This window comes from Chaetodon auriga, chromosome 7, assembly GCF_051107435.1.
Source record: "Chaetodon auriga isolate fChaAug3 chromosome 7, fChaAug3.hap1, whole genome shotgun sequence".
NCBI lineage: Eukaryota > Metazoa > Chordata > Actinopteri > Chaetodontiformes > Chaetodontidae > Chaetodon > Chaetodon auriga.
The window spans coordinates 18,070,585-18,097,825 of NC_135080.1; the positions used below are offsets into that span (position 1 = coordinate 18,070,585).

Consider the following 27,241-nt stretch of genomic DNA (forward strand, 5'->3'; position numbering starts at 1 on the left):
TACATACTATTTAATTATTCAGGGAAGATATTCAGTACCAGAAAAGGATGTCCATAAATGTAGACAGGATGTGGGAGGGGGGCAACGACTCCACTGATGTGACTCCACTGTCAATGCTACATCCTTGTACCTGAAGTTTCCCCTGCTGATCGGTAAAGCAGATGAGCTGTTCGCGAGCCAACTGAGTCAGTCTCAGGACCACTGTGGTTTCTCGCGGGTCCGTTATGAGAGCAGGAAAGACCGAGAGCACTGAGGCAGATGATGCACACGCCTCGCACTGTGTCTGTCCACATGGATGGGCACAATTGGCCCAGCCCCATGGGAGGCAAAGGGGTTTGTGGTTTCAGAGCAGGTGCTAGGAGCAGCAGGTTGGAGGTACAGGGTGACATGAATCAGAGAATCACCAGCCCCTCCTTCCTGCCAGATTAAAAAAAAAAAAAAAAAAAATAAAAAAATCTGTAGCCATCTTCCACTCTTGCACAATTTGTTGACAACCAAAGCTCAACAGCAGGATGACTCCATTGGTACCTGGCTTGGAGTTTGTAGCTACTTTATTATCCAGTCTTTGCTCTTTCCCTTTTTACCTCCTCTTTTCCCCACTGCATGCCTAACCCTTTGATTTGATAAATAAATAAAAGCTCTACTAGGGGGCTCCTTCCACCTCGCTGCACACGGTGCTTCCCTGTGCCTTCCAAAGCCAAAAGAAGGAACTCAGAAAACAAGTTCTGCCTTTAGCCATGAGACACAAACAGTGTTGCATCTCGGGTCTTGTTTTTTTCTTTTGTTTTGTTGTTTTATGTAATTCAGTAGGGGGCAAGCATGTCTTATTTTCCCTTTTTAAGTATGCATTCATTAAAAGTACTTTTGGACTTATAGTATTGATTCTTTTAATTACATCCTTTAACTAGTTGCATTTCTTTGTTTATGGAAGAGTCTTAGTCTTTGGGAGGGGGCTAGGGGTCTTGGGCTGGGATGGGAGTCTCACATGGCTGCAGGAAGGGGTTGGCTTTCAGTCCTACACAGTCTGAAAGGCCTTGGTCTGGGCAGGGACCATGAGGGTTGGGGGTGTGGGCCCAGACATGTTCCTGGAGTTGAATTTGGGAGTGGCAGGGGGCTCGGGGGTCTTGGGGGGCACCACTGTAGTGTAGGCTGGAGGGGACTGGGGGAAGCCTGGAGGCTGTCCATTTTCCTTGAGAGCTGCTACAGCAGGTGGGCGGGGACGGTGACCACGCTGGGCGCTGTTGTGCACCATGGACTGGGTGGAGGAGGCACCGGAGCGTGAGCTGCCAGATCGGGATGAGGACAGGGAGTTGGGCTTCACGAGCTTGGCCTTGGGAGCCTCTGCATCCTCCCTGTGGTTAAAACACACACACACACGCACACAGCAAACAATGATGATAGAGATACATTTATTTTATATCAACTGTACTTTTACAAATAGAGAAGCAGAACACACACACACACACACACACACACACACACACACACACTATTCTAAGACCCGACTCAGATGGGACAGTATTATGTGGGGACCTCATGTAATTCATGAGATACCCCCCAGCCCCTGAGTTTTGTGAAACACATTTGCATGGAATAATGAATTCTGCTGAAATCACTAGTTCCCCAGATACAATTGTTGGAGGAAAGAAAAAGTTTTTGCTGAGAACACAATGAAAACTTTCCTTTATACTTCTACTTTCATAACAGAAGGAGGATAAAAAAGAAGAAGAATAGAAACTGCACGGGAAAAACCAACTTAAAACTGACTGTAGCATTAATCATTCAAACGAAGGTAATGTGCGCCGTGACTGTTACTCGGACGGTATTTAAATTGCACAGAGATCTTTGCAATTATTCTAAATCCCTGTCACCAGGTCACCAGAGTGTGGGAGCTGTGAAATCACCAGGTAATATCATCCCATCGATATGAGGCTTATGATTCTTGACAGAAAGGTAGAAATACAAACGTCTCATCTGTGCACTGTTGGCTATGTGGTACCTTCTCAGACACACCAGAGAGGGCTTTATAGCTCTTGGAAGAAAAAGACAGATTGAAACAGCAGTGAGGCTGGTTCTAAATCCATACCCAGGAGATGTGCGTCACTAAAGCTGCTGTGGTCTGCTTGAGCACATTAGTGAAAAGGCTCAGACTCCGAACATCGTATAAAAACAGAAAACACTTCATCACATCTACATTATTTACTTGACGCTGCCCGTCAACCGTGCTGCATTATTCATGGTTACATCAGTAAATATGCACCTACACCGACTGCAGTCTGTCACAAAAAAATGCTGCCGCTTTTTACAAGTGTCATTAGCGGTCCGCAGGGTCCGCCAATGCACGCAGGCTTCAGAGTGAGAAACAAACACTAGTGTGATCCCTCAGCTCTGATGCCACACACACACACACACAGACAAACACACACACAGACAAACACACACACACACACACACACACACACACACACACACACACACACACACACACACACAGGTGAGAAAAGAAGGCTCTCAAAAGATAATCGATGAACACTTGACCTTGCAGGTGTTTTAATATTTAGACACACACACAAAGGCAGGCAGGCAGGCAGGTAGCAAACACATCCAAGCATGCAGGGACTGTTGCTGTGTCAGTTAGCATTCGGCTTGCCCCCCTGTAGCTTTGGTTTAGATTGGTTTAGGGCTGAACTGATGCTTATTAACAAGCCCATATTCAGCTGAATTGCAGCAAAACCAGAGTGATAAACTGTTGCATGGAACAACAGATATTTACAGTTACAGCATATACAGCCTTCGTGCATTTATCAATAGCTTTTTTTTTTTTTTTAGACAAAATTCGTCTAATTCTCAAACTGAGTTGCCCTGAAATAAAATACTTTAATCCTCCTCTCACAGTTGAATTCCACTAAATTATTTTTTCATATAGTCTCGGTTGTGATCCCCTCAAAGGAAATCTGGACTTGAGATGTAACTGTAACATTTACTTTTTCAGTTGAATGCATTTATTTTCAGTAACTCACCTGCCAACTTTGCATACAGTATGTAGTGTTTATCATACCTCCTACTAAGCTTGAGATCATAATCATAAAGATGCTGCAGCACCCACATCTCCACCCTGGCTCCAGGTGGCTGAATTATCATTGCAACATATTTTTTCTGTCTCATCACAGCCCACATGCCTCTGTCTCTCTCAACTGCCCAGTTTGTCGTATCAGAAGATCCAACATGGTAGATATCACACATTTTAAATGCGTGTAATTATACAATATTACAGGTTTGTATTTAGAGTAGTAGTAGATTGTATCTGCTGACAATAATGTAGTGGCAGGTGGTTTCTGCAAGAAAACAACAGGTTTAAAAACATTTAAAAGTGCAGCCAAACTAAGAGAGCAACAGCCCCATAGAGATACAGCAATGAAAGAACACACAGAGAAACACACACATGATCTACACTCGACACATCTGCACAGCTGGAGCATTTCAGCATGAATTCTAACTCCTCAAATAGTACAAAATGGTAAAAAAGTGAACCGGTCCCAGAAGAAAAGAAAGTGAGTAAACCTGATCTCATTTGGTGTCTCCTCCTCCTCGTACTTCTTTTTCTCTTTCTTCCGGAAGACGAGCCAGATGATTAATATGACAATGAGGACACCGAGGGATATTCCCACCACAGCACCTGCTACCATACCTACATCCCTCACATCTGTGAACAGAAAAGAGGAAGTGATGAGTGACGAGAGACAGACAGAGTCACTTACTAAGTCATTCAGCACATATAATTCGTGGTTTTCATTCATAATATTACATTCTTAAATTGTTATGGTCCATGCTTATTTACTAGAAATACTTCAGCACTCCATACATTTGTGCCTCAGAGGCCCAATTGAATTAAACATCAGGACTCTCAAACTGCTGAGCTACTCTATGTGTCATTCTCTCTACACATGACCCCAACCCGTCCTGAGCCTCTCAGGAAATGTATGAATGTGACACTGAAACATAACTGTTGAAGCATAGGTGGTGACCAGTCATGCCTCCAGTTTAAGTTTAGTGCAGTCCCTACAGTGCTGGAGCAGTGGGAGAGAATGGGGAGGTAGATGGAAAGGCAGGGAGGGGAATAAATGTATTTCCAGCTGCAGTTTGAAACAATAACCATCAATCAGAGTGGCAGTTTGGTGTGAGGTGAGCGCCATGAGGTCAACCCCCCCTCCCCACAACTCACGCTGCATTGTGACCTCGATGGTGCAGTTTTCCTCTCCCACGTCATTGCTCGCCGTGCACCTGTAGACACCTGTGCTGTCCATGGTGAGATTCCTCAGGGTCACAATCTCTGGATTCTTGAGATCTGTGGGAATTAAAACAGAAGTTTAGGAGCTATTTGCGTGCAAGTGTCTACTGCATGTTATTTTGCATTACTGCACGTTTGTCCTCAAGTCTGTTACATGTGCAGGACAGGAGTGACAATTGAAACGTACATTGTGGCTTAAGAGAGAGAGAGAGAGAGAGAGATAGAAGGAGGACGCATGAGGGAGGGAGAGACATTGATGGAGTGTTTGTTTAAGAACGAGGCCCATCACACAGAGAGGGACTTGAGGAAAGTAGCAGGAGCATGTCTGCGAGAGCGATGGAGCCCCACAGCCCCATGGGACATTTAGTCATCTCCACCGATGACAACCATGTGATATTACCTTTCACCAGACCCGTAAATAATGGCTGCTGACGCTGTGTGTTATCGTCCAATGAAAACTAATTAGACTGAACAGGTGTTGTTTGGTGGAGGTCATTAATTTGAAGGTTTTTCGTCTGGGCACGTGCCATCATGGATGCCAGTTGAGCACTGGAGGGAAAACTGAGAGTGAGAGGCTGGCACCCTGGGGGTGTTTATGCCGATTTGGAGAATACACAGTGGGGAGAATTGCCCTACCATTAGCTTTTCTGCTATAAACTGTCTCTGTTACTATTTAGAGGTGGATATGCCTGGTTATGATCCAAGAGGAATGCCAGAATCCACACCATGTGAGTAAAGTGTGCCTCAGGGCGACTACCGAGCCAAAGTTGTTTTTTGTTTTTTTGGTGCAGCATGTAGTGGGAGCTGCCAGTCCATTTTTGTGTGTTTCATTTGATTTCCTCCACTTTACACACAATCCAAGAAAACACTCAGCTCCCACTGACTTCATGCATGCAGGTATAATTCACTAGAGCCAGGCTGACATTTCAATGTCACAGACATCTTCATCAGACCACAGAATCAGCCTGGATCCTCGTGTTTATATAACTCATCCCAACAGAGTACTACTAGAAATCACAGGCCTGTGTTGTGTTTGATTTCCTGTTTAAAAAGAGTAGTATGCACAATGTGGTCTCAGCAGTAGATATCGTAGGACTGGTGCTGGTCTAAGGATAAGAAAGGCATGCAGAATTAGTGCCTAACTGGACAATCTGAGCCCATCTAAGTGCCCTTTAGTAAAGCATTGTAACGCTTAATTAATCTAGCGAACCAGCTCAGACAGCCGCCAGGAGAATGTAGTTGCACTGGTCAGTGTGTGCAAATTAATGTTTGAAGTCGAGGAGGAGGTGAGGGAAAGGCAGCGTGCTCAGCAAAACACTTCTTCGGATAAATGCAGCCTATAAAAATCACTAATATGAAAATGAATCTTCGCAGCATTTCTCTGCAGAAGGCTCCGATGATGAATGAGCATGTCAGTGCAGTGCCAATTATCGTCCTTACCTATCAGTGCCAGGTTTGGCAGTTTGCCCAGACTCTTGCCTTTGTCCAGCACTCGCTCCCACTTGTAGTTGATGGGATCAGAACCGTCGCTGGACTTGCAGCTCAGCTTAACATCACTGCCCTCCAGGAGTTTGCCATCCATCCAGCACCTCGGCTTGGAGGGTTTGACTGGAGGAACACATGGGAATCAGATGCATGTTAATGCTAATGTGAAACAAACTAGCAAACTGTTGTTCTTTAACACACTGAGATGAGTTTTGCATTAAATTTCAATCACTGAGCAGATGCTTTTTACCCATTGTGATATAATAACAGAGCAGAGCAGAGTAGTAGAAAGACTGGAAAATATTGCATGGATCTTACATGTACTGAATCAGTAAGAGAAGTAAAAAGGTGTATTCATCTTAAATAACATGATCTTTTGCTGTTATTTAACTTGCTGATATGAATTAATTTGTAATTAGACAAAGACAGAAGACCAAAGATTGATCTGTAGCACCATCAAACCAGGCTTTTTCTAGTTGTTCCATTGACACTGAATGAAAGATTCATAGACCCATAACATTTCTAGCTGATATTGCTTCTATAAAATAAAATTTAAAACTCAAACAAATATTCTGTGAGTTGATAAAATCCATCTTCCATTCATTGTCAATGGATTGATCAGTGATGCCATTATTCTTTTTATTTTACGAGCTGAAAGATTGTTTTTCGCTGTCAATAGAAAATGCACTGAAACATGTTATTCCATTACATAAAGCCAAGTGAAACAGCGTATATCACCTCAGAATAAAACATCACATAAAATGAAGAGCAATGCAATAAAAGTGAGACAATAATAACACAAATGGCTTGTTAGGTGCATAAAATTGAAATGTTTAACATACGTTATAAACTTTATTTGAAGCTGCGTATCTATATCCATTACTGGTGTCATTCATAGTTTCTAATAAAGTGAATTGAGCACAGAGCTGAAAGAAAAAAAAAAAAAAAAAACTGTCCGCCCCATAGGGAATAGATCAATGTGACCCTAAAGCTGGCGGCTGTGAACGCTTGCAGTAATATGTTCTCCACAGGTCAAAGGTTTTGGTCATAGTCCAGCAGCTGGAGGCACAGTACAGTATAGCAGTTGCCCGCTGAGCCCCGTGCAACTGCTCTGTTTAGATATATGCCAAGAGGCACTGCAAAGCGATAAAAGCAGGAAAATAGCACACTGTTTCCTCTCTCTCAAGTGACATATTTTTAGATCAGTGAACTAAATTTAGACATCTATTTTGTATTTCTTTTTTAGCTCCGTCATATTAGCGATGCTGACTTTTGTGCATTTGGCTGCGGCTGCCTGTCAGCAAAGTTGCAGCATAAGAAGCTCTGTAATGCTAAAATGTGGCGAGTTAGTGGCAGCCGGTACATAAAGTCAGACAGTTGTGTGTATCTCTCCCTTTGTTCATCTACAACTCCCTTTTTCCATCCCGTCCCCATCCGTTTGTAGATCTTGCAGCTCTGTCAGGGTCAGCCAAGCCTCGCTGCAGCAGAACCAGTTGGCGCATGTAACCTCAAACACACACACAAACACAAACACACCTATATTTGCCCATTCACACACACACACAAACAAAAATGCAAGACACTCAAATACCCGTAAGTCAAAAATCTGCACATGCAAATCCACAAACTCTATAACAAGAAGAGTGCAGGCATCCAAGCATTACTGCGCGAGCTCGCACATACACACACACAGAACCACTGGAGGCACACATAAACCCTGGCATACACACAAACACATACACTCGCACACTGTCTCATGCCAAGCCAACTACCAGCTCGGCTGCCAAGCTATTATCTTAGCGTGGGGAGCGAGTGAAAAATGCAAATGTTCGTCTCTCTCAAAATCGAAAGTGTCACCGCAAAGCTGAGGGCAATTTGTAAAAATCGAGGCACTAACTCACTGAAATGTCTTTATGGAAGAGAGAGGAGTGTGAGAGCGGGAGGATTAACAGACTGTTCCATTAGAAAACCAATAACCGCGGGTTGAACTAATCTCCCATGATGTTTTAATAAATCGCCTGCTTTTCTGACATTGAGAACGATCTCGCTCCTCCCGCCGGACTTTGTGGCTGGCTTTTGTCGTACAGCTGCTCCCCTTTTGCTGTCTGTCCTTCAGAGTTGTTTAGCTATTCGAGATACGCAGGCAGAGACACGTATTATTACCACTGAGCTAGTTGCTAAGCCATTTCTAACCATCTGTATATTGGGCAAATGGGGGAAACAAAAAAGCAAGAAAAGGAAGGGGATAAAATGAACAATGATGACTTTGCTGCAGCTTCTGAGGCCAAATCAGGCTTTTCTATAGCTGCAAGAGCTAAGACATGACTTGTACAAATAATTTTCCTAAGTAGCTTATCAGTAGATTGATGACAGCCGACTTTTTTCGATGTCATTTTCAGCTACTAAATTTCATTACAGAAATGTCCCTCCAACTTAGAGCAGGGTCTGTTGTATCATCTCACAGAGGACACAGATGTATTAGCCCGTGTTAAAGGCATATAAAGAACTTAACTTGATGCTTGTCCACGTAATACAGACCCTGAGGTAATCAATCAGTTCCTTTCTCTTCCAGACCCAGTCGTATGTCTCTGGTCTCACCTCATCAACAAACCAATCCAAACGAACCCAAACAGCATGAGCAGAATCAAATCACACTGTCTGAATCAAATTGAATCATTAGATCAGTCAGCATGACGGAGGAAATGTGCCAGGCTAATGATCCCGTGATTAGGTCTGTGTGTGTGTGTGTGTGTGTGTGTGTGTGTACAAATGGGTTTGGGTCTCTTCATAACCCGATGGCGGACATGTGTGTGTGTGTATGTGTACATTACAATGTGTCTGACAACACTCACCCAGCACAATGAGGTTGACCTGGCTCCAGTGGTACTTTCCCCCAGTCTTGACTTTACAGTAGTATTCCCCAGAGTCGGTCAGCAGCAGGTCACTGATCAGCAGGGAGGCGTCTCCACCCAGGTACTCCCCGGCGAAGGACAGACGGCTGGCCTCACTTCCCGTCGCCTCATTTGTGTACACCTGGCCCCCGAAGAAGGTAATGATCTAGATGTATTGAAGAGAAGGAAATTGCAGATTGATTTTAACATCGTTTACTGTATTTAACTCAGGCCTTGACTGTTAGCATCTGTGCCTGTGTGTTGTTTTTGAGAATAAACCCTAAATACCAATAACATTTTAGTTACAGGTGATGCCAGTATACATCTAATTAATGCAACCAATCCCCCAAATAACGCTTTCATATCACTTAACAACACGTTTGGTAAAGTTAATTTCCATGTCCCCACAGTAATATCTTGGATATGTTTGACTGGTAGCGCGCCATTAACATTTAATATTACATAACTCTAATCATGGTCTTCGTACAGCTCAGACATATCCACGTAGTCCCTCACTGGCTCTCCAGTGTTGAGAAAAGCAGAATACCAGCACTCATGGGTAACGTTGTTAACAATCACTTTTTAATTAACACTTGGGAAATAATATTTTACAAATGAATGCATTTGCTGGAATGCCAGTATCCTGCTTGTGTTCATTTAGCTGATTATCTGTGAGCGCTGTTATCTCCTTACGCTGTCTGCAAGCAGACCGATCAAATTGACCAAATAAAAATCTATTTTGCTGCTGAGATAAAAGATTAAAACACCCACAGTGGTGCTGATGTGATATCAGACTCGACAACTGAACAAATGTCTTACACCCAACTCTGTCTAAAGTACATACAGTAGTAAGGACATGGTGCTATATGTTCCGACAGAAACGTGTTGTTTTAGGCCACGTGCCATCCTTTTGGCACATATATACATATAGACAGAGAGACAGATACACTAATGTGTGCAATTTGTTTGTCTATAAATGACCTTTTCTTCATGATTAATTTGCTTATTAGAGAATTTTTGCATTTGTCTATATAAAAAGAAACTGATAGAATACAAACGTTTGTTTCTTTATCAGAATTTTGAAATTCGGTTGGCACAGAAAAAGAAGTTTGCAATTGATCATCTATTTTTCTTTTCCTTTTATTTTTAGCACAAGGTTTCTAGATGCTTTCAAAGACTTCTCCTTCAAAGGAAAAGATCTCACTGAAATGTCACTGCAGACATCCAACATCTGTAAACCTGTACCTGCACTGGAAGGCTTTCATTTTCTCTTCCCTGCCTCTTGATGTCTTTGCTTATTTCTATCCTCTCCTTGTCCCCCCCCACCCCCCTCTCTCCATTCACATACACAAACACAAACAAACACAGCTGTCACAGTGGCCTATTACTTAGGGCAACTGAGAGCCTGCAGATGGGGACTGCTAAATGCCGGTGCCACAGCGCATCAGTGCCTAAGAAACAGGGGCACCTGCTGTGACCACAGGTGACGACTGGCCATTTACACACACGCACAGACCTGCACGCACAAACTAGCATCTAAGCAAACATGTAGAGTACAAATGAATGCAAACAGACATACATTACCGTGCCACAGCTACGGGCACAGAGTGACACGGCCCTGGCACCTACACAATGTGGGACATATTTTTAAAAGCATCTGCCTCTGGGCACACTTCTGCTGCCTTCGTGAGCTCTGGATGTTTATTGCTCACGTATACTGTACATGGGAATAGATGACACTACATGTGTATTTATGCTTGTGGTTTGATCTCTGTGTATTCTGAACACATGATGCAGGCAGAGAGACAGTTAAAGTGCCAGTGAGTGTGAGGGACTTCAGTGGGTTTTTGTAAAATGGCCACAGGCTGTTTACATAGTCTGTTTATTCTGAAGACTGTATGCAGACATGGAGTGTCTCTGCCTTCTCTAGCATTTTTGAATGGATAAGTCACCGGATGAAACATCGGTTATTTTTACTTACCTCCGCTTTTGTTGACTTGCAAGGTCATTTTCAGATGTACACGGAAGCATTTAATATCAGTTGTAACAGAACCTGTGCTTTGTCTGTCCTGTATGCGTGTGGCAAGAATGTCATATTCTTATCCATGTTTCTTATTTTCATGTCATATCAGAGTCAGAATCTGATTTAATTCATATAAGAGGAGCTTGCCTGGCTGTATATCACACTGTTAAAATAGAATAATGAATGGTAGCTATTCTCTGATCAAGACTGTTATCAGGACCAGATTAAGTCTATGGACTATATAAGTACATTTAAATTAAATAGCCCAGAATCACAAATCACAATTTGAACAAATTTTTTGGGGGGGAAATGACATCTTTCCAGGTCTGTGCCACAGCTCTGGCTCTTTTACTCTTCATCTTGAAGAATGTGGATGAACAGAGTACACCTCTCATGCCCCTTCTCCAGCCCCTCTGTGTGCTTAACACATGTAGCCTGTACATTTGCTAACGGAGGCTAAATGTTGACAAGATGCTCTTTCCCTCTCAACACGGCCTTCCAGCAGAACAAACGAATGATTTATTTATTCAGCTACAGGCGCAGTCTCCTTCCTAATCAAATTTTCAGACGTTTGATTTTAATTAATGGCTTCTTCAATGTTATCTTCCCGTTAAATATTCATTGCAATGTGGCAGTCCCCCTCTGAATCATCAAAGCGTAAGACACTTCTTTTCCCCTTTCTTTCATTCCTGGCCCCTCTGTTTCCCCTCCACACAGTCCTTTTCTTTTCTTTCTCACAGTGCTTCGTTTCTCCACGCTAACCAACACATCAGTGAATGAACAAACGACTTCCAAAGAGAAAGGAAATCTCTTTCTTCCGACAGAAGGCTGGCGAGATTTTACGCTCTGTCTGTTATCAGATACTATGTTCAATTTGGGTGAAGAAAGGCAATGATTCAAAACCAGTGAAACGATACCAAAACGTCTTCTGAGGCTGTGAGACACAAAAGCCCATTTAAAGGCTTTGAGCCAGGTGATGCTTTACATGGGAGAGAATAGTTATATTCTGTGCCAAGATAAGATATGATGAAGTCTAAAATCAATCTCTCAGGTGGACACAAAGCAAATGAAATGGCAGTGTACGTAATAGGAACATAAATGCTGTATTTGGAATTCAAGGTTTTGGTCTCACTTGCTTTTAAAATTAACATAAAATAGGTAAACAATTTAAAAAGCAGGGAGTGTATAACAGATGCTTAATAAGCTCAGATGTAATTCAATCTCAAAATATGAAGCCTTAAAAAAAAAAAAGGTAGAATAACTTGCAAAGAAAGCAGGAGCACTTTAGAGTGACAGATTTGCTGCGTAGACTGTCTTTATTCCATGAGTTTACGTTCTGGAAACAGTGTGTCTCTCTTTGAGCTTAAAGGAGTGTGTGCGTAGTCTCACATCAGTTGTGTGTTGGTGAAACAGTGTTTCTGAAGAACCTGGAGTCTCTGCTGAAGTTGTTGTGAGGAGAAATGCTGCAGCGATGCTGCTCTGTTTCAGAGCTAACATTAGCTTCAGTTAGCAGTTTCTTAAAACAATCCAATTCTTCAGGTTACGGTTAGTGATGCTACCGATCCAATTAGATGGACAGTAATGAAAGCATAATTAAGATTTCTGTGTTGCAGGTGTAAGAAACAGTGCCGCCACATTTGTAAAAACTACTACCTACAAAACGACTTGGAGAACATTCTGTGCTGTGACTGCTCCTTTGTGAAAAGCACTAAAACCTGAAGTACCACAGTAAGTTTGGGCATTGACTTAATGTGCAACTGTTATGGTTCCTGTTGGAAATCAATCAGCATGACTCAAATGGAGCAAAGATAGAAGACAGATAAAAGAGAGAGACAGTGAGGAAAGAAGAGGAGGGAAAAGATATGTAGGGTAGACAAAAACAATACAGCAGCAGTTGACAGAGGCTTGTGCTTTAGCACAAACGTTCCCATTGTCCCATTGAAAGTCCCCCAGCAAACAGGGGAGACTTGGCAGGATTCAAAGCCATCAAAAGTGTTGTTTATGTTTATGTTCTTTTATGCCACACGTGCCTTTTCTCACGCTTTCCCTTCACTTGCTCCGATGCAGTTTTTTTTTTTTCCAAGTTCAGAGAGGCTGAAGTGCAGAGCGTAACAAGGTTAAGGCAGCACTTTTGTCCACGTCCACGAATGCATCGATCGTCTTCTGATTGAAACGAAAGCGTGCAGCAACAAATCATCGCAGTGCACGTTTCAGTGGAGCAGCCAATCACAATGATTTTGTGGTTGAGCAACTGAGCTGAGTAGAGAAAGGCTGGAGAGGCCACGCTGTGCGGCTCATTACGCCTGTGTGTTACGTCTGGTAGGCACCTTCATCACTGAACAACTTATTTTCTCTATGGGGCGAGAAATGTAACAACAGTAAGTCTTTGCTATCACAGTCATTATACAGTGAACTTACAACTTCCAAGGGACTCTTTTCATATGAATGTGTTGACAATGCAAAGGCAGGTATAAAACATAAAGAAAAAGAAATCTAATCTCACCACTTTCTGTTTGGAGTTTGGTTTCTGCAGTAGCCACTCGATGTCAAGAGAGTTGGATGACGGGAACTGATGGTGGCATGGTAAGGTGGCATTGTCCCCAACAACCTTCTTCATCTCTGTCTGGGCACCCACCGACAGCAGGCTGAATAGAACTGAGGAAGAGGAGGAGAGAGGCAGAGAGATGTCAGACGGGGACACAAGCTTGATCCAAACTTGAGACAAGAGGCAGATGCTGCAGATAGGAAGCAAAACTATGCCGAGAGAGGAAATTGAGACGGAAAGACGCACCGATATGACCCAGAATCCCAATCACTATCTGGCAGATGCTGAGATACGTCTCACCCGCACACTGAAGGGAGACGGAAAGGAGATTCTCTTTTGACGGGAAATAGAGTTTGGCATGGAAGGTTAAAGAGAAGTATTGTGATGATCTTTTCGTTAACCCCTTTTGACAAAGGCAAAAAAACACTTTCTCATTCACAGCAACTGTGGGGGGGGGGGAGTTGTGGCCTGGGAAAGAAAAGGTACACAGTGTATGACTACTGAGGAGCTACACTGTCTGCACACGGCCACGTCCGCTGTGAGACTGAAGACATGAAGTTACTGAGTCACTTGAATGATTCAAATTTTCTACAGGAGCCCTGACCACTTTCCTACGATCACGTGTGACAAAGCAGACAGAATGGAAACAGGTTCTGACACTGTGCACAACAACTGCAAAGGAAACATGCAATCATAATTACACACATACCCCAAAATCCCACAGTGTACTCAGTGAAGGGCTTGGGTTGCAGTAAACAGTAGCAATAATTACGAGTGTGCGTGCAAGTGAGTGACTTTGGGCAGCGGCCAGACTGTCAGGGCCTGTGTCTCAGTGGGGGAGCAGCAAGGCTAATTTATTGGAGGATGCTGGACAGCCCGGCGGGCTTGAGTGGAATTAGCCAGAGGCGTCACAGGGGTTTGCTGGAAGCTCAGGCTGCGGATGTTGTGTGTGTGTGTGTGTGTGTGTGTGTGTGTGCCGAGACATCCGACCCCCTCCACCTGGTAGAAAGACTGTACAATACTGCAGAGCTCGACTAAGCTTACACAGTCAAATGTGGCAGATATTTTTGGCTCTACAACATTTAACTTAACTACCCGCCTTTAATTTAATTGCTGAACGAGCCAATAGCTCCCAGGGATTCAGAGTGCTTAAAATAAAGTTATCCAGTGAGCAGATGCTCATTTGGAACCATGCAGGAATGTACAGGTTGTGTAAATACTGTTTCATCTCCTTTTCATTATCATGCTGCTTAATAACTTGGAGGTGCAGTATTTCCTCCTGTTTGCACAGAATAAATAAACATCATGGTGTGGGACACCTACTTGAACAAAAACTGTGTTCAATTGCAGGTGTTATGTTTGCGGAGGAGGCATTCAACCCAGAGCTGCTCAATGAAAGAATGCTTTTGTGCTCAGCAGACACAATCTCATGCTGTCAAATGATCCACAGGAGGCCAAATGTGGCCTGTGAATGCATCAGCACTCACTGGGCGCCTGTCCACTTGTTCACTGGTCCACCCTCACAGGAGCCAACACCCTGTCCCATAAGTGATCTTTGGGCCAATCAAAATGTCAGCTCTGTGCTGTGAAACCAATGAGTCAGTGCTGACGCAGGACACAGGGGCGAAGACTAGCATCACACAGACCACTTCTTCCATACGGATGACATCATCTAGTGGATTTCAGCAGTTCTTCAAGTTTTGTTTAAGCTCTGTCTCCACTTTGCGAGTCTTCCGCTGTAAACCCGAGCTCCGGGCTACTCGCTGTCAATCAAGTTTTCCAACTGGCATTCACCAGTTGGGCAGAGAGGGAGCACTTTTCTGGTAGGCAGAGTCTTTCTGTGTCCGTTTTGGCAGCTCAGGAGTGACAGGACAAATTGCTGAGGTCCTTCTGCTCTTTTGGACCACCTGCTCAGTTCAAATCATTAGTCAGCAGAAAAATAAGGGCCACCCGTCACCACAGAGGAGCTCCTGGACCCAGAAGGTATCCCCCGTTTATGACTTTTTAATGCAGCATTTGCAGGCTCATTCATCTTGTGGGCTCCCCGCCGATATTAGCTTGGATGTCAGAAAAGCGAGAGAAAGAGCTTTGCAGCATAAAAGATATTCAAGAGGGTCAGAGTCTGTGTGTAGAGTTGGTAGGACCTAATGGTGTGAGTTAGTGCTTGATGGTCATACAGGGGTCTGCTGGGAGACCTGTGCCCGCCATCGCCCCTCAGCTCCGCAGGCTGGCCTCTGTAATCAGTGCTCCCACACTCATCAGCAGCCCGGGGCTGAACCCAGCACTGTGTAGCAGGCCTGATAAGAGGTCCCTGCTTCCTTCCTCACCTCCCACCTCCTACTTAATTGCCCACTGCTTCAACTGTAGGCTCTGTAAATGGGAGAGTTTACCTGAAAGATAGATAAAAAAGCGGGGCACTGCAGTCTTTTTCCACACAGAGTACTTGGCTTTTCACAAGCTGACTTTAAATTGACCTTCAAACAATGACTGGGGTCAGCTCACGGACTGTGGCAACGACAGTGTCAAAAATGTGCTTCATTGCCCAACAATGAGAATTTGAGTGTCATAAATTGTACGTGTTTCACGGCAGGATATAAATGGCAAATATTCTGTATCTGTGACGGAAAGAAAATTGTCTTAGTTTTTGCCAGAAAGAGCTGGCAGACAAATCAAAAGGGGTACTGACTGCTATACAATCGCTGCTCCTCACTTTCCCACTTATTTATGGTCTTGCAGAGGGGCTTTTGTATCTGTGGAAGGGATGACACAGTGCTCCCAAAATAAGCTCGCCTTGATATGAGTTTGCGCTTGCATTTGGATTGGCCTCATTCGCCGCACAGTGTGCACAGCTGGGACAGTTGGACTGCGAGACCCCATCATTTGTGTCAACATCAGCTATGAGACACAATGGAATCATCTCTGTGGCAGCTATGCATACAGTGTGAAAAATTGTTTAGCCAGTTAAATATAGGTTTATGACCTTGGCTTTCCATTTGCAGTAAGGTGAGCTAGAAACAATAAAAACCATTTTAGCTTAAACCTAGATAACGCTTTCGGTCACATTCCTGTTTGTGCATTCACGTGTCTCTGAGAGATTCCATAAGGACAAGGGAAAATCCATCTAAATAAACATGGCCATCTTGAGAGAGAGATAAATGTGGAGAATACTTGGTGGCTGGTGCCATATCCCAGGCCATATCCCCCATCCCTCTTTTTCTTTCATTGTGTCTGCTTTTCTCAGCTCTGTTTGGCTCAGCTTCATGCTTCCATTTGTGGCTAGGTTCAATCTTTACCCACAGAAAGAAAGGACAGAAGCATATCATAATTAACAAAAGAAAGTGGGAGCTAACACCAGAGGTTTAGAGAGAGAGTGAGCGTGAGAGAAAGAAAGACAGACACATTTGACAAAGAGACAGAGAGAGAGAGAGAGAGTGAGAGGCTAGGGTGAAATATGGAGGAACCCATTTCTATGACAAGGCCCTAGGGGGAGTTGTGCTCCAGTAAATCCGCCTTACAGAGCCCTGCAATCTTATTATAGTGTGGCCAGTGAGACGGACAGACAGACAAACAAGACAGGCCTGGATCTTTCACACTGCCCAAAGTCAAGCCCCATATCCCCTCAGTCAGCACATTGGCCTGGCTGGGGCCTTTGCAATGTCCAAAGCTTATGACCTCTGGTACTCAAACACGGCAGATCAGAGAAGGGAGAGGGACAGCGAGAGATAGAGGGGGTGAGAGGAGTGAAAGGACAGAGAAAAATGGGTTGAGGGAGGGGTGGAGGAATGGTGCAATGCCTTATTTTGAGCACTTACTGTAAGTCACTGGTGTGGAGGATGGATTATACCATCACAAAGGTGGTTTTAGACACAGGTTTACAGACGCACAAAAGGAGAAAAAGACTGGAGGTATAACTGCTTTATTTCTGCTTCCTGTTGTGTGCAATCACGCTGCCTTTTGTACCTACAACACATGTGCGCCACTTTCTATGTACATGCCTGACTGCTGGTGTGTATGATGTATACTATACGGGAACACATGCTCTCTCACGAAGACACTTCCACCGCTGTCTGTTTGCCGACAGTAAATAGTGTCTCAGCTCACAGGCCTTTGATTTGGAACACATCTGTCATCAGGCATACAGACTCAAGTCACATTTGAGTAACGTGCAAAGCCTCACTGCAGCAGGCAAAAGTAACAATCATCTCCCAACCCTGCCAATCTGTGAAATAACTGTTTACCTCCTGTCAATTACAGGCTTATCAAGGCACAGGATTCAATGCAGGAGAGAGAGAAATGTTTGGGCTACGACCTCCATACAAATTCTCTAAAATCTAGGATTTTATGCAGATGACTAGCAAAATCTGACAAGGCAAATATAACTACAATTCCTCTATTCTTATTGCTGACCTACAGCTAGTTTTTGGCTGAGTTGCTGAGAGGAGCATAGGGCTGATGAGACAACAGTGCAATAGTCAGAGCGCAGTGTGCTGTTGAAAAGGCTATGTCTGCCCCCACCAATCGTGCTGCAATCTTGTGTGACCTGAATTGGCTATTCAAATGCCAAACATATATACTATAAATACCACCAATGTGGCACAGAGATTCGCAGATAGGAGGTTACTTCTTGCCCTTTCCTCTTTCCTGATATCTTTGAGGATTTGGAGGCAGACTTCCTTGAAACGGTGAAAAGATCTTCAGATGTCTCCAGTTGTTAGTGCAAACTGAACGCCTGCAAAAACAACCCCCATGCACGGTCTGTGAGAGTCCTTTATTCATACGGCCACAGCTCCCTTTTTAATTACAGCTTCTTAAGGGGTAAGTCTCTTTAAATGTACCAAGTTATCATGCCCTATTAGAACACATGTTTTGCATATGGCACACTACACTAGTCTCCTTGTAGTTTCAAGGTCCAACTCATGAATATATTGCTTCTGTGAAAATCAAAGGGGCTGTTTTTTCCCTGACTGGAGGCTGGCTCTTTGAAGGGATAAAATCCCATAATCCTCCTTGCCTCACACCCAGCGACCGACGCTCCCTTCTGCTGACATGGAGGTTTTGTTGCTACTTTACAATGAGGTACATAGAGTCATTACCAACGAATGATTAAGGAACAAATAAGAGCAAACTGATAATTAGCAATAGCTCACAAAAAGTTCCTGAGTGACTTCTTTCTCGTTGCTCAAATACAGGTTACTGTTTTTGTGCCACACTCACGTCAGAATTGTTATGAGATGTGTCACTAACGCAATTATCTTCCTACAACTTGAATTTTTATTGACATTGTACCATTTATTGAAGATGACAGCAGTCAGTGACAGCTGAAACAATAAAAAAACCTATGAATATATATGAATTCCTTATGATAACTCACTAGGATGCACCACAGGCACAAATAGTGCATCTATACGTCCAATGCATTTCCTTTATTTCCATTATTTGTTGCACTGTGAAGGCTACTTGAAGAGTAATCCTGGATCTTGACATGAAAACATCTAAAAGTGAGGGCCATCCTGCTCATGTTCATCTTTGATGAGAGATTTCAAAGAACTCTGGCTGGAACCGTGATGGGTGGGTTTGAGGAGGTAAAAGAAGGAATGGAATCATGTCCACGATAATCCCTTGAAGCTGGAGGGGAAAGGCAAATGGGAAAAGATATGGAGGACCAATGGGAGTAGGAAAAGGAAAATGAAATGCTACTGAGGTCTGAATAATGTAGGGGCCTGTGGTAAATGTTCACCTCGTGCTACTCTTACTGCCTTCATTAGCATCTCTTTCATGGCCTCGTCATTGCTGTCATGTCGAGTGATAGGGACGCCATCCCGCTGATAGATCCCCAAAATAGATTCAAAATTAGTTTCACGACAAGCACTTTTAATTCCCCCAAAGCATTCTGCATTTTCCTTCAGCAAAATAAGGAAGTGGGGAGGAGATGGGTAAAAAGCTAATTACACCATTCCCCATGGGAGGGAGAGTCAGTAAAACCTGCTTACAGTGCACACATCAACGCTGCATCTGGTGGCGTCACCCACACTCATGGGTGTAGCTGTCCAAGATGTTACAGCCACGCCATAAATCTTCTGGGTTTAGGCTGAAATGGTCCAAAGAGCACACAGCTTCTCATAAAGGGCCACACAAGTTCTTTTATTCCCATGCAACACTTCCACCAACCTGCACAACAAATGCTGCCTGTCTGCTTGCTTTCACCTTCTTTGAACAAGATTACTAAGCTGGGTTTGGGTTGGTCTCTTCCCGAAAATAAACACATACATAAAATATGTTCAAAGTTAAAGAGAACACTGACATACTACACGTTAGTGTAAGCAGTCTGACTTTTAATTCTTTCCACCTTATGTGGCTTTCGGAAAAAAAAAAAAAAGCAGAGCTAGACCTGTGATCAAGTGGAAAGAGTGACAAGCAGAAGACTTACACTCCTCTCACCATCACACACACACACACACACACACACACACACACACACACACACAAAACAAAAAACAAAAAAAACAAAAAAACAAAAAACAACAGTGATTGTCATTGGCTGGAAGTTTTTTTTTTTTTTTTTTTTTTTTTTTTTTTTTGGTAATTAAAAACCAATTCATCATTTTGGAAAGGATGGTCCCCATTTAAAATGTTAATTACAGCAATGCATCTTAGAGACTTCAGCCTGACTTGCAGAATAATCTCCAGAAGCCTGTGTGGTGTTAAACCGTTTACAGGGTTACATTCAGCTTCAAAAAACACCATTCAAGACATTTTTCCTCCCTTTAATGTGTCCAGACTGAACAAGGTCCAAATGTCAAATGGTCTGTTTTGCACCAGATAACACGCTTCAGTTAAATGGGGCTTGGAAGGCAACCTCTCTATTTCGTTGCAGCAGCGGACCCTCCCAACATCTGGCAGAGCCTAAATAGACGAGCATGTTGTGCACATTCACTTTGTTCTGCATGAGCGTCTCCAAACCTGAGACTGTAGAGAAGCCAAGAGAACAGAGAGTTAATGTCTTGTAGAAACTTATCGCCAAGGTTACTGAAGCTGTGTGTGGGTACCTGCATGTGTGTGTAAAGGGCATCCTCCCTGCTGCACATGCACACAGCCTCGAGTAAACCTGCTGTCCTCCACTGAGAAAACTCCAGTTTAATGTAGGACAGAGGAGAGTGAGTCCTTTCACATGTTAAGACATACAGTCCGGAATGAAACGCTTTTCTTTGCCGTGGCACATTGCACATTTCTCTGAAACTCATTTTCCCTAACATGCCTGAGACTGAAGGGAAAGCGATTGCTTGGTTCCAAAGTGGCAAGTCAGCAATTTGGGCTATCAAAAGCAAACAACTCCAAATCCAGTTACTGATATTATATTTGCTTTTGACAGAAATCAAATTTAGTTTCTCCTGCAAAGAAAACTTTCCTTCCGCTCCTGCACAGAACATTTTTCCTATACCTCCGTATTCAACAAGCCTTTGTCCCAGGGCTGAGCTTCTTTCTTGGTCTGTGTGGCATTACAGTATTTTTGTTGAAAGGGCTTTGAGAATAAGAGCGGAAAATATTCATCACAAGGATCTCCAGCGAAGGTACAGACACCACAGTATAGTCAGCACAGTGGAAGGCTGTTCTTTGCTGAGTTCACGCTCTGTTTTACCCTGCATGCTTGACAGATGGTGCGGTGAGAAATAAGATGAGCTGTATTCATTAAAACACTGTAGAAGACAGGTTCGTCTGCTGCTGATCAACTTAAAGCTCTTCTGTTGAGCATTGGTATGGTATGAAATCATATTAGCTACAGTAAGCACTGCTGGAGTTTGGACAGATGGGCTTGCTATGATATAAACAGCCATAATGCCCACAGTGCACATATAAACCACCTCTTTTGCTGGCACATCATGCAACCATGGCCATGGTTCTCTGTGGGACACAAAACCATTCTCAATTTCCCCAGTTATTTATGTGGTCTAATCTCAACTTATGGCTGGCAAGCGTGTGAACGTACTCCTCTCACATTGTTGGAGTGGCTGGACATGGGCACTGACCTCAGCGGATCAATACTTAATAAGCTTTTGTGCTGCCAAGTCCATTTTGCTGCAATCTGCAATTTTTTTATGTCCATTAGGTTGAAAATAGAGCTGACTAGGTGTATGACCACAGGAAGTGGAATGTATCGTGGTCGCCCAGGCTCTCTCTGATGATGGATGCTTCACAATAGTGTGAGGCAGATGAAAACTTCTAATACTATCTACCTCGTGCACTGTAAAGTACTGCACCCCTGACTTTTATTAAATGCAATTCAATACCCCAGTGGTGTTTCAAAGTAGCATTTAACAACTTGTGGGAAGACAATAAAAGCCACAGTGGGCTATATGGTTAAGTTTGGTTGCACGTGACGAGCAAGGTGAAAGGGAGGAAAACAAGCCTAGAGCTTGTGCTATATTTGGAGCAGCACCAAAGCTCAGCTTTAGAAGTACTGTAAGATAGCCCCAATCTGGAAGTGGAAGCTCTACATTTTGGGAGCGAATAGTCAGGAGAGTGTGGGGATCCTAGACGCTCCTCATATTCCTCTCCTCCTCTCCCTCGCCTCTCTGCACACACAGATTTAATTCCATTATTTAGGCCACTGAGATTATTTGTCACTGTCCTAAGTCAAAGTTCACCCCTCTCAGCAAAGACGCTAATTTACTGCGCTGGATCCACAGGAGAATAGGAACTGAATACAACAGAGCAGCTCCCATGTTGTACATTTCATCGGCTAATTGAAAACAGACGGGAGGCTAACTCCCTCTCTTCATCCGCCCAGCACTAGCGCGCTGCGTCACTGACATATTAGCGCTGTCGCCAGTCCTATGGTATGCATCTGACATATCATTTTACTTGATCAGTTGAGCGGAAAATAACAAAGCAGGGGACGCCTCATCCACAAATGAGAGGATGATATTGTTACAGCTGCTCAAGCTGTAGTTGCTGCTGCTGCTGCAAAGGACAAAGAGGTAACCTATCCATCCAAGCCTGTGACTAGGAAGGACACGTCAATGGCTGTCATTTCCCCAGAGGTGAACAGATGCCACGTCTGTTTCGGCAGCTGTATACTGAAAGGTGTTGACTTGAGGGGCAGCTGACAGAGGCAGAGTAGTGGCTGCACGACAACCAGGGAGGTCAACAGTGGCTGCAAGGTTTCCAGGAAAGGCCTCGCTTAGGCTCATTTAGGAGAACTAATGGACCAACATACCATCTGTCCATATGATTGGTTAAACCAGTTCAGGCAGGACACTAACCTTATTCACCTGCTACACACACACATAACTAAAGTATGTGCATACGTGTACTGCATAAACACATGCTGATCATCTAATAAAATACTACAATTTAATAATACTAACAAATAAGACACAGTTGCTGAACTTTAACACTGATGCTATCATCTGCAGTGTCTCTGTTTGCTTAAATAAGCCTACACTTTGTCTGCAGTCTACTTATTTTAAATCTAAAAAATGTATCGAGCACATAAATGACCACAGGTAAGCAAAAAAACGAATCTTTTAGCCCACTTGACAACAGTGTTTATCAGTGGATAGCAGCATCTCCTTGTTTCTGATATAACATAATTAAATAATTAAGCGTGTCCTTTCATTCATTTCAGCAGCGACACTGTAAAAAGCATGAGCACTTTGCAGCTTTTTTAAAGTGACTGGAGTTATTGAGTCCTTGTCTGCACGCAGACACACTCTTCCAAACAAATATGCCCGCCCTTTGTGCTGCTCAGCACCACTTCTTCCCACCCCCTCCCCAATGTCTAGCAAAGGAATGCCCACGCGGCCACATCCGAGGGCGAAGAGAAGATTGAAACCAGATGAATGGAGCTCGGGTACAGCCTGCTCGCCAGGCCCATATTTCACTCCCCAAAGCCTGATTAAAACGAGGTGCGGCACTCGCTGGGCCAAGGCAGCTTATTCCTGCTCGGAGAAGGACGTTTGCTTGCAGTGACACTGTGGGCAAGGAGGAAACGGGGCGAAGGTCACAACTAAAGTCTCCTCAATTGGCTCACACTGCCCCAGCAGAGATTTCCTCAATAAAGCATAGCCAGTGCCTAAATTTCCACAGATTAAATAAATCCATAGTCCTAATTTAAAGATGAATTTAAATACATTTGATTCTGCCTAAAAACAACGAGGAATCTGTCACCTTTTATGGTGTTTTTTTTTTCTTTGTAAGGGGTGCAGCAGCTGAGGAGGTATAAAGTAGGCCATTGGCGTGGAAAATGTTAACTGATGTGCCAAAGGAAATGAGGACAAACTGCAAGAATTGTAGAGCAAGAATTATTAGCATCATACAGAAGTTAGATATGGAATGTGATCACAGTCAAGAAAAAAGCCATGACACTACTGTATGCAGCCGGTGGATCTTTGTCGACACAAATGCAAGATATGATTCCGTGTTTGAATTATAGATACATCATTTTGCATTTTTTTGATTTGTACAACACTTGAACTGTTTTGGTGCCAAGAAACCTTTTAGGATAATGCTTAATCCAATAATATCCCTTTGAGAATGTAAAGAGTTTCTATGAGCATTAAAGTATCATGTGGCCTATAAAGGGTTTAGTGTGTAGTATATAGTACAGAGCGAAGAATAAATCCTGAATACTTGGAGGATATAACCCTGTTTTCAAGATCTCTGAGGCATAATGTTCATGTTTGTGTCTACAGACATTACAGTCAGTGTTGAGCAACATTGCAAACTTTGGACAAGAATTCACTGGGACGAAGAGGAGAGAGAGAGAGAGAGAAAAAAAACCCCAGCCAAACATGCCGCGTGCTGTTTCCTCCTGCCTTGACCACTTAGCGTGCTCACCCAACGAGCGTGTCTTTATGCTGGAGGTCATGTCATCGTATGCATGTGTGTGGGCCGACGGAGGAAGAGGGTGTCATTTGTGCTCTCTCTCACTAAATGTGTACAGCGAGACAGCAAGAGAAAGCGACAGAGGGGCAGTCTGGGTGCTGTAGGTGTGTGTCTGTGTTTGTGCGTGGAGCTTCACACATGTGAGTGTGACTGACTGATTAGCGGCCCGTTTTCATCGACCGTCTGCACTCGCCTCTCCTGAGATAGCGAGACAGAGTGGGAAAATTTCGTACTATTTTCCAGCGCTGGCTGCTCTCTCGTTCCTTCCCATGCAGCTGGTCGGCCACACTCGCCGCTCCATGCCAAACACACTCCCCTCTATCCCCTTGACATTTTAGCTATGTTACCGCTGAGAGAGTTGTGGCTCGCCTGCCTGCCGCCAGCACACATGAGTAAATAAAGCCCAGCTCATTTCATTTGGCCATAATGTTTAATCTACATTTGCTTGGTCAACGAGAGGTTAATCTCATTACTTTTTGCTAAATGGCATGCTTGGGCATCCTCTGACAAGAGGAAGGCTAGACACAAGTTAATTAAAAGAGCAATTAAAAGAAGACAGTAAGTCCCACTGAACGGCGGCGCTATGTTAGTTCCCTTGACACCAGCACAATGATGTAGAATAACACTGTTATACGCTAGTTTGTCTCTAATAACAAAGCAGTTTTCATTATAAACAAAGGAGACTAGTAATAGTGGAACAATAGAGAAACCCTGGCACGAGATTTGCTTGTTTTGTGGTTGAACATGTGTTTCAAACTAACCTTTAGCACTGCATGTGGTTTACCTACTGTGAGACGGCTTATTAAAAGCAAGCCTCACCACAATACACACGCACACTATTATAGCGGTTAATCAACTCCAACAGGTTGTTAAAAATCCACATTGCAATTAGCTTGGAGACTGGATAGCAGGAGACTTAAATGTCATCAGTAAGGGCAACACGTTACGATGGTGCGGCGAATCTGAATCTACCTGGGATGCTCCAGAATACGCTTGTGACCTACAATTGATATTAACCAGAAGGCAGTGAATCTGTTTGTAATACTGTAACCCCCGTCCCAGAACAGCCTATTTTCACACAATCTTAATGTTACTCACCATGACGTAGGACTTACTTCTTAAAGATTTACGTCATCCTGAAATGTGTGATGTGACTTTACAAGAAATCTCCCTCTATGTCATCTCTATGAGGCCTATTAGACACTTCTCAGTGTCCAGTGTCCTGTTGGCATACAGGAAAGCGAGGGAGCTGGGGGAAGTAGCCTGTTAGCTGCCTGCCCCGTGGGTACCACTACCGGCTCCAGCCTCCCTCCAGATGAATCATAAACAAGTCCCTCGGCCTCCGTGACTTAATCCCCTGTGACATCGCCACAGGGAGATGGAGGAAGAGGGAGCAGAGAAAAAGGAAAACATGCCCTGTGCTCAACTTTCAAGTGAATTAAACATTAGGATGAATGTGTATGAGGTGTATCTGAGGATATGTCGTTGAGTTTGGGGGGCGATGGTGGTGGTGGTGGTGGTGGTGGTGGTGGGGGTGTGGGGGGCAAGCGGACTTTAATTTTTGCTTCATAGAAGTAAAAGTCACTTCATCTCAGGCTCTACCTTTGAGCTCCCTATTTTTCTCCATGTGTGTATTATGCAAATTCATGTCCCACAGTCCTTTCATTTAAATTTGGCCACACAGCTTAAGCTTGGGTAGTCTACAGAGTGTGGCAGCTAAAGCTATAATCAACATCGTGCTCCTTTTAGGCATGAGAAAGCATGCCCAGGAGGGAGCAATAAATGGATTTATTTTCGGAACCAGAATGTAGAATCTTAGTTAGGGCCAGACATGCTAAGTGCTTTGTCCCTTATGCATCAGCCCTTGGGCAGTTCTCCCTTCCTAATTAAAAAAAGAACAAGGTGCGGGAGGGAAACGGTGTAGGCAGTGTGCTGTAACAGAGGTGGGAGGAGCCCGGCCTGGCGGTGTATTTTTTTTTCTGTGAAAGTTTGATTCACTTTGCCAGCACTCTGCAGGTTGTGCTGATGCAAGGAGCTTTTGTCTTGAGATTAATGAAAGACGTTTGGCTCTTTGGCATTTTGAATCCCACGCAAAGGTTAAAAACAGCCTCTGACCAGTGAAAGGTTTATGTGGCGTGCCGCTGAGGACGTTCTGCTCACTCAGGGGAAGCGATTCTTTCATCCTACACCATTTTTACCAACACAACAAATAAATAAAGAAGTGGAGCTCAGCTGTATTTTTTATTTTTTTTTTTTTTAATTCTGCCTCTGTCTTTCTTGTGCTGACAAATTCAATTTCAGTCTGCAAAATAAAACCCATTGGCCCAAATTCTGAATGTTAACGTGCATTTTTCTTTCCACCAGGTGTGCTTATTTGTCAATGTGTTCCATAGTATGCTGACGCAGATTACAACAACATGGTTAATGTATATCAAGAGAAGGCCTCAGTGTACCAGCAACCTGAATCTTGCGTGGGTATGCTGGCATATGTAGCTATTATTATCTCGAGGAGTGATTCACGAGGCCAGGTGGAAATTACAGGTCCCATCTGTCTGTCTGGCCCACGTCAGGTGACTTACTAAGAGTCTGATGCATTCTTAAGTCACTCTTTGTGGCAGAAACTTTGGGCAACAGGTTTTTAACTTGTGGCCCGGCAAGGATATTCTGGGTGGTTGCATTCTAAAAAGCTTCCTGTGTAAAGACTGTTGTGATAAGTACCTTATCAATGTTGGTGGAGCAGCTCAAACGTTTCACCAGGTTGTCCCTGAGATAAACTTTGAGAATCTCTCTAAGAAACAGGCGTGGACATCAAATCTTACTTGACAATATCCAAGATTAGCATAGAACCTTTATGCATGATTAAATACAATGAAAAGCGCCAATCCCGCTGGCTAACCTGGGAGCCTTTGAGGAGCCAACCTGCCCCATGATTCGATGCCCTGCTCGAGAGAAAACATGCCACGGCCACGCAGCATCCTCTCAGACTGATCTCTGGGTCTCAAACTCCACTCATCCCTGTGCGTCTACTACGGAGGAGGGAGCTTAAAGAGAGAGGTTACTGCCGTCACCAGCCCCGCTGCCCCATCCCCCATCATCATCATCATCTATCTTACATCTCTCTTATC

At 43.8% G+C, this 27,241-nt stretch overlaps 1 protein-coding gene across 1 annotated transcript in view; it reads right to left on the reverse strand.

Annotated features, from left to right (window-relative positions):
• Positions 1 to 796: 796 nt before the first annotated feature.
• clmpb (CXADR like membrane protein b) overlaps positions 797 to 27,241 on the reverse strand; it is a 59,357-nt gene continuing 32,912 nt past the window's right edge. Inside the window, exons 2-7 of the mRNA XM_076736041.1 lie at positions 13,191 to 13,342; positions 8,626 to 8,830; positions 5,729 to 5,896; positions 4,223 to 4,345; positions 3,562 to 3,703; positions 797 to 1,352 (exon numbers count right to left, since the gene is read on the reverse strand). Of these exons, the coding sequence (XP_076592156.1) occupies positions 1,016 to 1,352; positions 3,562 to 3,703; positions 4,223 to 4,345; positions 5,729 to 5,896; positions 8,626 to 8,830; positions 13,191 to 13,342 (1,127 nt within the window). The 3' untranslated portion in view covers positions 797 to 1,015. The remainder of the gene's footprint in view (positions 1,353 to 3,561; positions 3,704 to 4,222; positions 4,346 to 5,728; positions 5,897 to 8,625; positions 8,831 to 13,190; positions 13,343 to 27,241) is intronic.